At 43.3% G+C, this 13,812-nt stretch overlaps 1 protein-coding gene across 1 annotated transcript; it reads right to left on the minus strand.

Annotated features, from left to right (window-relative positions):
* Positions 1-3,162: 3,162 nt before the first annotated feature.
* e2f7 (E2F transcription factor 7) lies at positions 3,163-12,956 on the minus strand. The gene is made up of 13 exons (XM_005475550.4): positions 12,664-12,956; positions 12,062-12,163; positions 11,268-11,576; positions 10,905-11,064; positions 10,481-10,720; positions 9,714-9,869; positions 9,457-9,600; positions 9,140-9,316; positions 8,890-8,974; positions 6,873-7,212; positions 6,210-6,387; positions 5,546-5,912; positions 3,163-4,903 (listed from the first exon to the last, which is right to left on the minus strand). Coding segments are annotated over exons 2-13 (2,259 nt in total). The 5' UTR covers positions 12,664-12,956; the 3' UTR covers positions 3,163-4,902.
* Positions 12,957-13,812: the final 856 nt, after the last annotated feature.

Here is a 13,812-nt window from a genome sequence, read left to right on the forward strand (position 1 = left end):
TGCTGCCTGTATGTTGGAGTTTTTTTCCCAGTAGACAAGAACGTTTCCTTGTACCTTCACATTGTGGAATGAGTCCTGATGTTGTTTGCGCATATGTGCCGAATGACAGTTCAGGGTGCCCAGCCTTCTTGGAGTTACTGGGTGCAGTGCTGTGGGGGTACCTCACCTCGGAGACTTCTAAGCTCACAAGAAAAACAACAGTAAAAATAGGAGGGGTGTGGGAGATTACCCAACTAGTCTACATGTATTTTTTTGACTATGTTCCGTGGGGGACCCTGCGAGAAGATCTCAGATGATCTGAGAGGATGTCAGATCATCAGCCATCAGAAGATGCATTGCATGTATGCACTGTAGTCATAAAGGGAGATGGTCAGCAAGAGTACTCAGGTAGGTTTTGGTCTTTAAGTAATGCTCATTTAGTACCAAGGGGCAAGTGTAAAAAAAAAGTACCCCTAACTATCCCACCACCAGCAGCTTGAACTGTTGACAAAAGGCAGGATAACTCCATGCTTTCATGTTGTTTACCCCAAATTCTGACCCCCACCATCTGAGTCATCAGACCAGGCAGATTTATCCAATCTTTTAATGTCCAGCCCGTGTGAGTGGTGTGAGATTACACTGTCTTATGTTACATTATACCTGATTTAAGCTTATGAAATCATTATATAGTTTTAGGTTGCATTATACTCCTGAGTTAGAAGGTGAAATTATTAGATTGATTAGACTGATTTGTATTACATTAGACTGCTGATTTACTGTGAATGAATTACACTGTTCTATGGTACTTCATACTGCTGATTTATAAAGAGAATACTGTTTGCAGAGAATCATGGCCTTGCTTTTCTGATTGTAGAAAGAACAAAACATACTACACAAGAAGCCAAGGTCGTAACTTAGGCTCACTGAGAGAGAAAGAATGTGAATGCTTAGTTTGGAGGGGGGCTGAAGCTATAAGAATGTGAGAAACGGTCAGACACCTCGAGATTTTGCCGGACACCCTCCCGTGCACATCTCCCGTCCGGACGTTGGTAATGCTCAAAGTGTTGTATGGAATAAAGAAAATGGTATTGATTAAAGACGTTGTTGACTGAGCATTTATACACCGAGTGTTGTTCTTCCTTCAGCCCAAAGATCAAAGAATTGGGATATTTAACAGTGGGTATGATTGTAGCCTCGATATTCAGTTCTTATGAGGGGCACCTGGTGTGGTCTTCTGCTGCTGCAGCCCATCTGCTGCAAGGTTTGACTTGTTGTTCATTCATAGATGCTCTTCTGCATCCTATGACTTAGCAAGTAGTTATTTTAGTTACTAGTGTCTTGCTACAACTTCAAAGCAGTCTGGACTCATTAAGACTCATCAGAGCAGGAAATGTCATTTCAGTCTTGCATCATCTAATTTTGGTCAGCCTGTGAGAACTGAAGCCTCAGTTTCCTGTTCTTAGCTGACAGAAATGGCACCCAGTATGGCACTGTGCTGCAAGTTTTGACATGTTGTGCTTTCAGAGATGTTCCTCTCACCGATTGACTGTTGCCTTCTGATCAGGTTGAAGTAATCTGGCTATTCTCCTGATTTCTGGTATCAACAAGGCATTTTTTATCTTGACGACCGCCACTCTTTAGATATTTTCCCTTTTCCAGATCATTCTATGTAATAAACCCTTGGGATGGTTGCGTGGGACAATCCCAGTAGCTCAGCAGTTTCTGAAATACTCCAATAGCCATGCTACATTCAGAGTCTTTCAGATCTTTCTGCCCCATCCTGATTCTACATGGATCCTACATTGAGGTTGTAGATAAATGCAGTAAGTTGCTGCTGTGTGATTAGCTGCTGGATATTTGTGTTAATGAGCAGTTGAGCAGGTGTACTGAATAAAGAGTCCTGTGAGTGTAACAATATTACCTCTTCAAGTGGAAGTAATAATTTCTCTTTTTTGTAATAGTAATGGTCGGGGTGGTACTAACAGTAATGCATATTTAAATGCCAATTTCTTGCTTTTCCCTCTGTTTCCAGTGTTTTTTGGTCAAAGCAGACACTTGGCTAAACTGTCTGTCTATATAAAGTTAATTGTTCCATCTGCTGAGTTTTAGTGTCATAAATGCCTCACAGAGATCCATCGAGCGCTCCCTTGGCTCACTTTTAGTGCTGATATAAAAAGGCTTTGATAGCTGCATGTTTGTATCCACAGATGGTATGTTTTCTAATTGCTACGCACTCAGCCCGGTCTGACCCCGAGATCACACTTGATGTGTTAAATGTGCTGTCCAGCATTGAAACTCCAATTCATCGCAGATAAGAATCGAAACGCCAGTTTTTTTTCCCTACATGTGCAGCCTGAATGTTAATAGTCTGTACTGCCTCTGCTAGACATGAATCATTACATATATTTGGCATTATCATACTGATTATCACATGGATCATATGTGACTGTTTAATACACAAATCACTACACAGTTTGCACCAACAGGAGTTGTGTTACAGATTGTTAGGGACAAAAGAAATATTTTTTAATGTGTATCTGCTCATTAGATTGTTTTATGTACTTTAATAATGAAGGCTTGTAGAGCAAGGCCACCTTTGACTCACAAACTAAGTGCTCAGCCAGACTGAAAAACAGGAAGTTGTAGTGCACAGGCATATTAATAGATAAGACACAGAAAAGAGGAACTTTCCATATAAGCAATGTTTGAAACTGTGTGACGTGTAAAGTACCAAAATAACACCTATATGAGACACAGCTTATGATGCTAATGTTAGAGCTCTTGCAACTGGCGTTTGAGCTGTGCAGGAGTCTCTCTCTGGAAGATGATTGAATAAAAAGAAATATAAATGTTTTAACACACTATGAGTCGGTTTTCTCTGTTCTATCATGGGGACAAAAGGATTGGGGTTCAATAAGATGAAGTGTCATCTGTCTACACTAGCATCACTTGTTTCCATCTGCTGGGCCATTATGAATTTGAATTATTAGTGGCATCTGCACATTCCCAAATTGGTAAACTGAAGCCATCTGTAATTGTATTAACATTGGGATTCTTGTGTTAGTATATTTCCCGCCCCTTTCGAATGGATATTAGAAAAACAAAGCGGTTAAATCATTATTTTCTTCTTTGACATCCCCATGATAAAATGGAGTTGTTAGAAATACAGACAAAGACTGTAAAGCTGGTCTATATCATTTATTTTGTTTCAAGTCACACAGAAATGTTTGGCTCTGAACTACATTGTGTGTGCAGTTACAATGAAAGAACAGCAACGGGTTTCCAGCTGTTGCAGCTACTAAACGAACCGTGCAATAACCATTATTTTTAAAATCAGGACAGAGACAATAAACACTGTAAATTACACTATGTCATTAAAAACATTGACATAAACTACACACCCACTGGTTAGAGTGGATTATCTGTACAGCCTTTGGCGTGACATAGCTAAGCTCTCCTGAATAACTCCTATTATTGGGTTGTCTGGGCCTCGTTCACTGACAACCTGAGAAAATCTGTTTTGAGGCAACAACGATGTTCTCTTAGCAACATGCCCCGTTAACTAAGGCACTGATTTCCCTGTATAAACAAAGGAGGAAAAACACTTTACAGTACTCTGATACTTTTCCCAATCCAACTCTAGCACAGTCACTAGTATTCAAGTACCTGAGAGCATTGTCACATTGTCTTTCAGCACTCAGTAACAGTGGTTACACGTGAGAATGCACATAGCACCAGCCGGGTACGTCTTCCTGACGAGAACACAAATCCACCCGTAAGCATCGAGAAATATAACAACTGTTCCTTCGGATACTCGTCTGGCTGTAAACGTTTAAGGCTTTAGTGATTATTTTCTTCTCACTTAATGTCTAAAATGGAGGGATTGTCCTACCACTGTCATTGTAAACCGACATTAAGCAGCTCACACGTGTCCTCTTACACCTTTTTTCATGTATCTAAATCTGAATGGGCCGATTACTACAAAATTACATGTACATTCTTCAAATACTTAGTGCTAAACACTTAATGTTTCATTACAGACCCTGTAATCGACATATATTCGCTAAGATATAAATAGCAACTGGGCTACAACAAAGGATGAAGAATTAGCAGGGGTGTAACGATTACAAAACAGAACCCGAAACAGTGAACGAATCATCGGCGATGCCGTGTTGCATGCCCGTTTTCCTGTGCTGTGATACCCATGCAGAGAAGTTAATGCCTGAAGTGTGCCAGTTTGGTGAAAGCTGTAACATTTAAAAGACTGTTTCTGGTTATTTGTCCCCTTTAAAATATATATATATATATATATGTAAAAAAAAAAAAAAAAAAAAAAAAAAAAACACACAACACATAACATGAAATGTGCTTTTGGATAATTGTTACAGCTCTTGTAAATAGGTAGCTTGATCATTCTAGGAGGAAACATAAAACACAGCTGTGACCGGCTCCCATCACAGGAGGGCACTGTTGCATTGGTAATACTATCTTACTCTTAAACCTAGTGTCCCATTATCCAACCTTGAGGACATCTCGATAGTTTTGAGTGTCTTATTTCACAGTGTGACACCCCTTTAATAAAACTCAGTCAATTAGCAAAATATGAGACTCTCCAGGATTTACAAGAAAACATTCGACACTCTTGGAAAGTTCTTAATTTGTCTTTAGAAACATAGCACCAAAGGTTTAAAACCATATTCTTTGTTTCATTTTCGGTTCACCACAATCAATTTTTAAGACGGCACGTTCAACACAAGCTCCCGTCTCATCAGCTGCTTGGATGGTGGCCAATGTCCAGTCTCCTCTGTGCTGATCCCCTTTTTCGGACAGCTGGCGCAGCACTGACTACACTTCCCAGAGTGCCCGGGGTCTGAAAGAAAGCCTTTGAAGAAGATGCTGGGGTTTCCTTGGGCGTATGTGGAGTCTGTAAAGAGAGACAGAATGCATTTAGGGAACATTTAGACAACCCAACGCATAAACAGCAGCCACTGCCAGCAGTAGATGCAATCTCACTTGCTGAAAGGTCAATGGCAGTCGGTAGACTGAATATTATCTAAGAAAATGGGTGGGTAGACGTAACTCTACACACTGAAAGTGAGAGTGGGTGGGATTAATGCATCATTACAACATGGTCATTGTCTTGTTCTGTTGTTTATAACGTCGTGTGAATTTGCTGCCCAGTAACTTCCTCTATGAGAGCTAAACCAGCATCACTACACTGGTCTTTGCAGGCAGTAAAATTCATTCCCATTTAACAAGCTGGAGATTAATCAGTCTTAACTGCTGTGACACAAAGTGTCCAGATGAGTAAACGAGGGTAAACCTTCCACAAAACAGATGCTGCACTTGCTCTCGTGTCAAGCTGTGTTGTGACATTTTGCAAGTGCCTGATACGAGAAAGGTCATGTTTCATTATGAAGGCTAATTACATTGATGTATTTTAGGGCAGACAGCTCTGCATGTGTGTGTGTGTGTGTGTGTGTGTGTGTGTGTGTGTGTGTGTGTGTGTGTGTGTGTGTGAGAAAGAGAGAGAGAGCAGGGTTACAGCAGTACAGTCAGCTCTTACCATTGGTTCTGGTGTGTTGATGTTGATGGTCTGTCGTGGTCCTGAGGGAGAATGCGGCGTGCCAACTGACGACCTGTAAAGCCCACTCTGTTCTGGAGTGGACGGCGGTGGAACCGGCACCACACTATACGGAGCCCCCCCACCATGAAGTGGGCAGGTGACATCATGGCAGGCAGACCGAAGCTCAGTTTTGTGTGAGCATCAGAGCCTTGCTGCTGTAGACTGCCGGCCACCAGGGGGTAGCTGGAGAGGGCAGCAGATGGTACCAGGACGTAGGGCAGTGCCAAGGTGGGAACACTGCTGGGAGGAAGTGCTAGACTGGCTGCTGGTTGACCAGCTGAGAGCAGGAAGTTGAGGCCGTTTAATCCTAGAAAAGAGGACAGGAGACCCATTAAAAGGTTTGAAGGATTTTTTTTTCTTCTTTTTCATAAAGCAAAGATAAAAAAAAATTAAAATTCAGTTCCCAAATCATGGGAATAAAGTGCTCTGGATTTCCAGCACTGAAAGGACCTGCTGCAGGGAATGTTCTCAGTAAAAGAGTGAATGGGTGCAAATCATAGCGTCCCTCTCTTACGGGCCCTTTTCTGTCACAGCAAATCATACAGTTAACATCTCGCTCTGTGTGCTGCTTAATTCAACCCAGTTTCCTAAAACAGTGCATTACCTGCATTGTTGGGGACATAAAGGTAGTGTGACGGCTGAGCGTGCTCGCTGCTGGTGTTGCCGCCTCCACTCTTGCCGATCACCTGCTCTCTGCAGAGGCCTGCTGCTCGACTGGGAGAAGTCCTGGTGTTATCAGCTTGCGAGCACTCTGCTGTTTCCCTGCAAGCTTCAGCTCGAGTCTGGAAAGAGCATGAATGACATCTGATGTTACAGCCTTATGATCTGCATTTGTTTCAGTCCTTAAAACTCTCAGACTATAACACATCTCCCCCTTCTAGTAACAAAGTCAAGTCATGTTCCTGGCTTACAGTTTATTTTCTCAGTCAACCTTTTAAAAAGCATGTGACACAGAACCATCCAATTACTTTGATTTTATGTATCCTGATTAACTGCACCAGGTTTTCAAATGATCAATTATCTTATACTCTACTGAGATGAGAAGTCTTTAATTACACCAAACGAGACTTATCCTGATCAGTGAGCATGCCACATTTTCCATTTTCAGTTTAACTGTCTGCCGTGGTGAATTACTAACAGGATTTTCTGACTGTCAGAATTACGGCACTGAACCGAATAATTAGCTTGGAGTTAGTTTTTAACTGGAACAGGAATAGCAATTAGCAACAGAAATTAAAATCCACATCGCCACAGAATACCATCTCACCTTTTCACTTTTCTCTAACGCAGAATTTCCCTTCTTTTTAAGTACCATCTCCTCCTCCTCCTCCTCTCTTTCTTCCTTCTTCCTCTTCGTTGCCTCTAACCTGGGTGAGGTCTGACCATCTGGCATCTGGTTGGGCATTTCTGGCGGCCTGTACAGCATGACCACGGAGGGTTGGGACAGGCTGGGCAGGTAGGCCAAGCAATGGGAAGACGGGGAAGCAGCAAAGAGGTGCTCCGGCTGGGGGTGTGGTGCCAGAAGGGTGGAATGGGTGGAGGACGGGGGAAGGGGAGTGCTGCTGTTGTGGGTGAGCGGAGTCTGCTGTGGTGTGCCGGGTCGGTTGCTGAGGATGGGGGTGAAAAAAAATGAGGGGGAGAGTAAAAAGTAAGCTATATGTCTCTGGCTACTTGTAGACTGAGTTTTTGGTAAGAATCTGATTGAGAAACATTTAAATATTTATGATTACAATAGTACAGTGAGACAGACGCGTCTCTACTTTAAAGATTAGGCTTAAAAGTTTCCTTTTACATAAAGCATATAGTTAGGGCTGGATCAGGTGACCCCGAATCCTCCCTTAGTTACACTGCAACAGGCCTAGGTTGCTGTGGGCTTCCCATGATGCACTGATGTGTATCACGTTCCGTCTTCCTACCATCACCCTCAAGTTGTCATGGCGGTTGGCCGCCCCTCCCTGAGCCTGGTTCTGCTGGAGATTTCTTCCTGTTAAAAGTGAGTTTTTCCTTCCCACTGTCACCATGAGCTTGCTCAAAGTGGGTTGTCTGATTGTTGGGGTTTCTCGCCATTATTGTGAGGTATTTACCGATATTAAGCACCTTGAGGCAACTGTTCTGATTTGACGCTATATAAATAAAAGTGACTTGAATTGAAGGTGAAGGCATATTTGTAATGGAGCATGAGCTTTATCCACATGACTACATATTTGAAGTGAAAATGAGGGTAAAGTGTGCAGGATGCAGAAATAACAAGTTGAAATAAATTAAGTTATTTTCTTAAAACTTTGTTCTTGCATCACTGCACCTTATTTATTTATTTATAAATAGCATAACATTGCAGGGTCCTGGCCATAACAGAGCCTCCTGCGGCTTTTAGTAATGAGCGAGTAAATGACAAATAAAACAGGTTTCAGCAAACTAAACTGTACAAACTGTGCATTTTTTTTTAGCATAAGCTTTATGGTCCTGCTTTCTATGGTTTGAAATGCAGGTAAAATTTCCTGACCTCATCAAAAGGTTACTGTGTTAGAGCTGGGTCTGTGTGCCCCTGCATCTCGTGCTGAAACGCAGACTTGAAACTGGCCACAGGCATAAACGTCTAGCTCTTATCCTGTGGGCTACCACTGCCCCCGGTGCACTTTTGCCTAACTTCATTTTAAAAATATTCCTTTTCAACACACACTTCCATGTCTTATTATCTTACTCCCCCACAAAACACTTAACAGCCACAGCCTTGAGGCAGCTGTGGTTTGGCCACGAGTAGTCTAGTTAATAATAGGAAATAACATGAACTACTGTGTACTCCATGTATGCCGCCAACTCATACACTCATAGGAGACAAAAACTATTAATGTCCACAGAGTCAGCTCCTGTTACATGTAGCCTTGAGCGAAACACATCAGTCAAATCAAACACTGGCACTGAATGTAAAATATAACAAATAAGAGAAGGTTACAAAATAGACTCTGTAGGGGACAGGGCACAGCATCTTTTAACCTGACAACAGAGATGACTTTGAATGTGCCATGTATAAAAAACTCAGTAGTTAGACTTTAGACGGAGAATGCTGATCTTTGAGATGACCCAATCCCCCCCCCACTCCCAGTTCTATACAGTTCCAGTTTAAAGTCCTTCATCAACATTACTGACAGTCTGTGCTGGCAAAGGTTAAGAAAAAGGAAGAGCTATGTGTGCTGTAAATTCTTTGGCAGTAAATCTGTGCTGGGAGACTGCCGATAAATCTAAATCAAGTGCATGCGAGTATCTGTGTGTTAGTGTTTACTCACTCAGCATTACTTCCAAACTGCAGCTGACACACTGCACTGTTGCTTGTAGTCCTTCTGGAATAATCCACAGGCTGGTTTTGCAGGGCTGCGGCACAGAGACAACAAACAGACAAGATATTGAAAAAGCTCTATGCTGTTCCGCAGAGTCAAAGCGCACGACTTGCAGATTTAAAAAAAGGCTCAGGGACGGTTAGCCGTCTCCCGCCACCAGATGGGAAACAAACAACCCCCCCCAAAAATAGTCTCTTACCGGTTACTTCACATCTCGGGCTGCTGGGTGCGGAGCTGACCTGCCGCTGGACCGCAACGGACGTTGGCGTGATGCTGAAGGAGGCATGACGTGCCATTTTTGCTTTTCTGAGCTCCTGGCCTGCTAGTGGCTGTGCAGACTCAGATGAGGTGATGGCTGCTACATTCAAAGTGTTTCCTACAGGTAGATGGATGACAACTGATTTAGGGTAAGAGCAGTGATGACAAACGCAGTTCTTAGATTGACCAAAGGTCTGGACTGTCTTATATTTTGAAGTTACTCTAGCAGAGTTCACTAAGGTCATCTTTAACTCTCACCAGTATTCACAGAGCTGCTGAATTCAACCGGGCCGAGCCACTTGAAGGCCGGCTTTCTGCCCCTCTCCTCTCTGACATGAACCTTCTTTATGAGGCCGAGGCTAGTCAACACGTTGGCGATATCGTACAGACGCCGCACCTTAGCTGGAGATCACACGGACACAGTGTTTAGTTTGGTGAAATACTGTTTCCTGTAATCTGTACATTCTAATCTATACACGACACTATACATGTTGCAGCACTTCTGGATTTCTTACTTTTGTACTTGCTGTGACTTGATGAGTCCTGACTCTCCTCGATGAGGACCTTTGCTGCTGCATCCAGGGTAACAGTCTGAGTTTTGGACACCAGGAAAAGCATGACAAACTTCTGGCTCATGATGCGCAGAGATTTGTCTTTCCTGTTGCTACCGGCTGCAAAGACAAGCAGAAGAAACAGACAGTGTAAAAAAACTACTGCTTTCTTAATTAGCAGTAAAAATCAGCCCACTGAAAATCCAATGAATCATATGTTTAATTACATTTTATTCATTAATAACAGGCACCAAAACTCCATACAGAAATTCAAAGTACTTGTCAACATAAACATGTTTCTTCTGTACAACCTCAGTCTGAATGAAAACATTTCAGAGACGTGAAATCAAACCTGAAATCTCAGTACAACTTTTACAAACTAGATCTTTATTAGAATCCAGCCACATTATAAGTCTGCAAACGTGCAACCTCTTTACGACAAGCTGTGAGCAGACAGAGGCAGCGTCGCTACGGTAACCAGGCTTGAATCCATTCCTGTGGGTTTAAGGCCTTATTCAGCTGTAGTGTTAAGCATTTGCCCGTGAAAATAAGCCTACACCTAAACTGTTACATGCAGGCAACTGAAGTGATACTATTGTCTAATGAAGACTATGGTAAAGGTCTAATCTTTATTTGGAGCCAATGTGGAAGAAAAGGCACACTCTCCTTATAGTGTTAATTTTAAACACTCAAAACTCTTCATCTCCAATCTTTATTTTTCAGTTTATTACCGCCTCCAGCATCTCCTTCTCCCCCGTCATCCTCTCTGCCCGGTCCGGTGTCCCTGGCCTCGTTGGCCTGCTCCATCTGGAGGTGGTAGCCCTGCTGTCGGCCCTTACGCTGCAGTTCCTCCAGAGTGGCTTCCAGCCGCTGACGACCGTACCAGGTGTAACTGTTTTTGGCTATCCGCCCAACAATCGTCAGGGACTCCAACACGTTCACGATGTCGTAGATCCGCCGCCGTTCCACCCCTGACAGGATTATATGAACAGGTGGAACATTTCTCTAAAATGTGTGCACGATATTAGCAGCAGTCATTCCCAAATTCAATAACAGTGTTTTCCTGGCCCCATGTAGAGTTTACAGTGAAACCAATTGTAGTCATCTCCATCCCCTGTGTCCAACTGCTGCTGCTCTCAAATTACTGGTTCTTACCCAGATTGGCTGCCACTTCATCCAGCGAAATCCAGATGGGGCTGTGAAGCGGTGGGTAATCAGGATAAAGGGCAAGGAACTTCTGGCAAAGCAGACCCAGACTTTTCTGCTTTCTGCTCGGCTTTTTCTCTGCATCGTCCTCTTCATCAGCTGCTTCAAACTGGACAGAGATAAATGCCGTTGTCTTTTGGATTAGTCAACCAATCCAACAATCCAGAGCTTAAATGACTAGTCTTTAAACAGGACCTCAATAAAATATATTTTTCAGAGAATATTAAATTGAACCACAACACAATAAATCCAATCTGTGTTAAAATTTCTTTTTTTATAAAAAGACCAAACAAACAAAAACTCCCACCACACCTGACAAGAATCTTCCACCTCTGGATCCTCCACCACATTATCTGGGCTCGCTGGCTGGTCTTTATCATTCTCTATCGGTCTAAACAGCACCTTTTTCATTTCTCTGTCCCGGATGTCTGGGCTTGCCGCGCTGATCAGCATCTTCAGGTTAGCCGTCGGTGTCCAGGGTTCGGTCAGAGACGTGTGTTTGATGGGGGTAATGTGGGCGAGCTCAGAGGGAGCACCTTTTCTGTTGATCAGCAAAGTAGGAAGGGTGGACTCTGCAGATTTTAGCGGTGTTGATTTTCTCTTCTCTGCACACATATTCTCCTGTGATGGAGACAGTTATGTGATCCAATTAGTGCAGGTTTGCCTTAATAAAGGCTCAAATATCCTCTCATACAGAATGAATTGGAAAGGGGTCATTTTATAGCAAAGAATGATATTACACAGAAAGAAAAACATGTAATCCTGGTTGAATTTATTCATACCAACTCATCCACTATATAAACACACATCTCCAAAGATCCTAATAAGCCACCCATATGCTGAATCTGAGAGCGGAGGCCTGCTCCTGAATCTGGAGGAATCAAGCAACTCACACTGATTTGTACAACCCTCGAGATCTTATTTAGCACTGTAGCCCACAGCCCCTGCTGCTGAAAGCCAAAAGCAATAAGCGGACTTAAGCTCTTCAGAAGCTCTCACGTGACTGAACACAGCGCTCTGATTGCCCTGATTTCAAAGCTCTCTTTCAGATGAATCTTATAAAACCTGCCTCACCTGATTTAAAGCAGGGTGCCACCTTAGCCTACCTTTTGTTCCCCGCGAGACCCATCCTCCTCCTCCTCCGGCCCCATCGTTGAACTCTTCCTTGGACTTGAGAGGTCCTTCAGTGCGAGGCATTGAACCTCCATCTGGGAAAAATGCGTTCCAAAGTAAAGACAAATATTGAGAATGGGAATGACGCGTAGGCGATGCGAATTGTAAAGTTACACTTAAAAGTAAACCCAGATCCGTGGTCAGCTGAATTTGGCGCAAAGAGCATCGGCTAACTAGCCTTCATAAAGCTAACTGCGCTGCTCTTCCTCAACCCTCAACCTTGTAACTTTACAGCTGAAGTGCCGCATTAACTTTTTAGCTGACAGTAATAATATTACAGCTACAAGTATTAATATACAACGTTAGTAGAATGTTATTTCTAAGTTGCAACAGGAGTTGCGGCCGTAAATTATTTTATGCAAATAGGTTCACAGCTTTAGCCGCTGCTGAGCCTGTGAATAGAGGTAAATGCGTTTCTGTAGGATATAATTAGTCAGTAAGGCTTGGCATTAATTAGTTACCTAGCCAGGGACACTATTATAGCTCTGTGTTGCAGAAATTAGAAACCCTCTGGAGGGAAATCACCACTCTTTACCTTCGCTGTTGAATGAATGAAATCGTTAAGTGTGGCTCTGCGTCCCCGTTTTACACACTTGTCAGGGCGCCGCTCCTTCAGACCAACATAGCAGTTTATTTCCTCTTCAGAAAGAAGCAGGCAGTCCTCCTCAAATCTTTTCCAATCCTTTCCTCAGACTCCTGTTCGGCTACACTACTCCTTGGAGAATCCAACATCACCCGCTCAAGCTTGTTTTCTGGCGCTCTCCTACAGCTGGGTGACTCAGCCAATCAGCGGCCAGCTGACTGACTCCGTCATACGGCTCCAGCCACTCAGTGCTATTGTACTCGCGTGCGCGCCTCAGATACCAATCAGTGGACCGGACGTCCACGCCTCCAGATCTGTGTTGGCGGGGCAACCGGCGCGTTTATGTTCACGAAGATGGGCATAAGAAGATGTCTCACTCTAGTGATTTTTTTTTTTCCTGCATGGAACCTGAAGTTCTGGCTGATTAAATTTGAAGGTGTTTAATGTATTGTAAAAGTTTTTGTTAGGTTTTTAATTAAAAGAATTTACACGACTCGAAGCTTAGACAGCGAGTAAATTTGATGGCGAAAGTACAAAAGAACAACAACAATAATAATAAAAGACCTGGCCTTCTCACTACAGTGCGAAAATTCGTGGGTGCTCATGTTTGCGATTTATTTAGTAAGCATTTGGTAATACCTAAAATTGTATTAAAAAAAAACCTCCGACATTTATTTCAGAGCCTGTTCCCTTTAGGCATACTGTGAGTAGCCGACAGTTGTGAGGTCAACGAGTTACTGCTATAGACGATCTTCGTTTCTCAGCTGGGAAGTTTGGCTTGTCTGCGTCTTCTCCCACGGTCCTAGCAGCAGCAAGTAGAACTTTTTTTGCGCCTACAAAGGCGCTTTAATATGTTCAGTTTAATCACTCCGGTGCTAGTCTCTGCGGACGGCTGTAATTAGCTGATTAGCTGCTGAAACAGACAGATGGGAGGCGGCGGAAGGAGGAGGGGCGCGAGTGGCGCTAACAGTACCTGGGCCATAGCGGGAAAAGTGGCGGTGGGAAAGTGGGCTCACTTTCTAGCAGCCGGGATCCCGCCCTGTATGCAAACTGCTATCTCGCGGCAGAGGACGAGCTCTCAGTCACGAACCCTAAATGCTT

Source organism: Oreochromis niloticus, linkage group LG17 (genome assembly GCF_001858045.2).
Source record: "Oreochromis niloticus isolate F11D_XX linkage group LG17, O_niloticus_UMD_NMBU, whole genome shotgun sequence".
NCBI lineage: Eukaryota > Metazoa > Chordata > Actinopteri > Cichliformes > Cichlidae > Oreochromis > Oreochromis niloticus.

Coding starts and splice junctions, on each gene's coding strand:
- e2f7 (XM_005475550.4), bottom strand. CDS start 12,163: ATGGAGGTTCAATGCCTCGCACTGAAGGACCTCTCAAGTCCAAGGAAG. Junction 10,721..10,904: donor TGAAGTGGCAGCCAATCTGG/GTAAGAACCAGT, acceptor TAATCCTGTCAG/GGGTGGAACGGCGGCGGATC. Junction 9,870..10,480: donor AGAAGGAGATGCTGGAGGCG/GTAATAAACTGA, acceptor TTGTCTTTGCAG/CCGGTAGCAACAGGAAAGAC.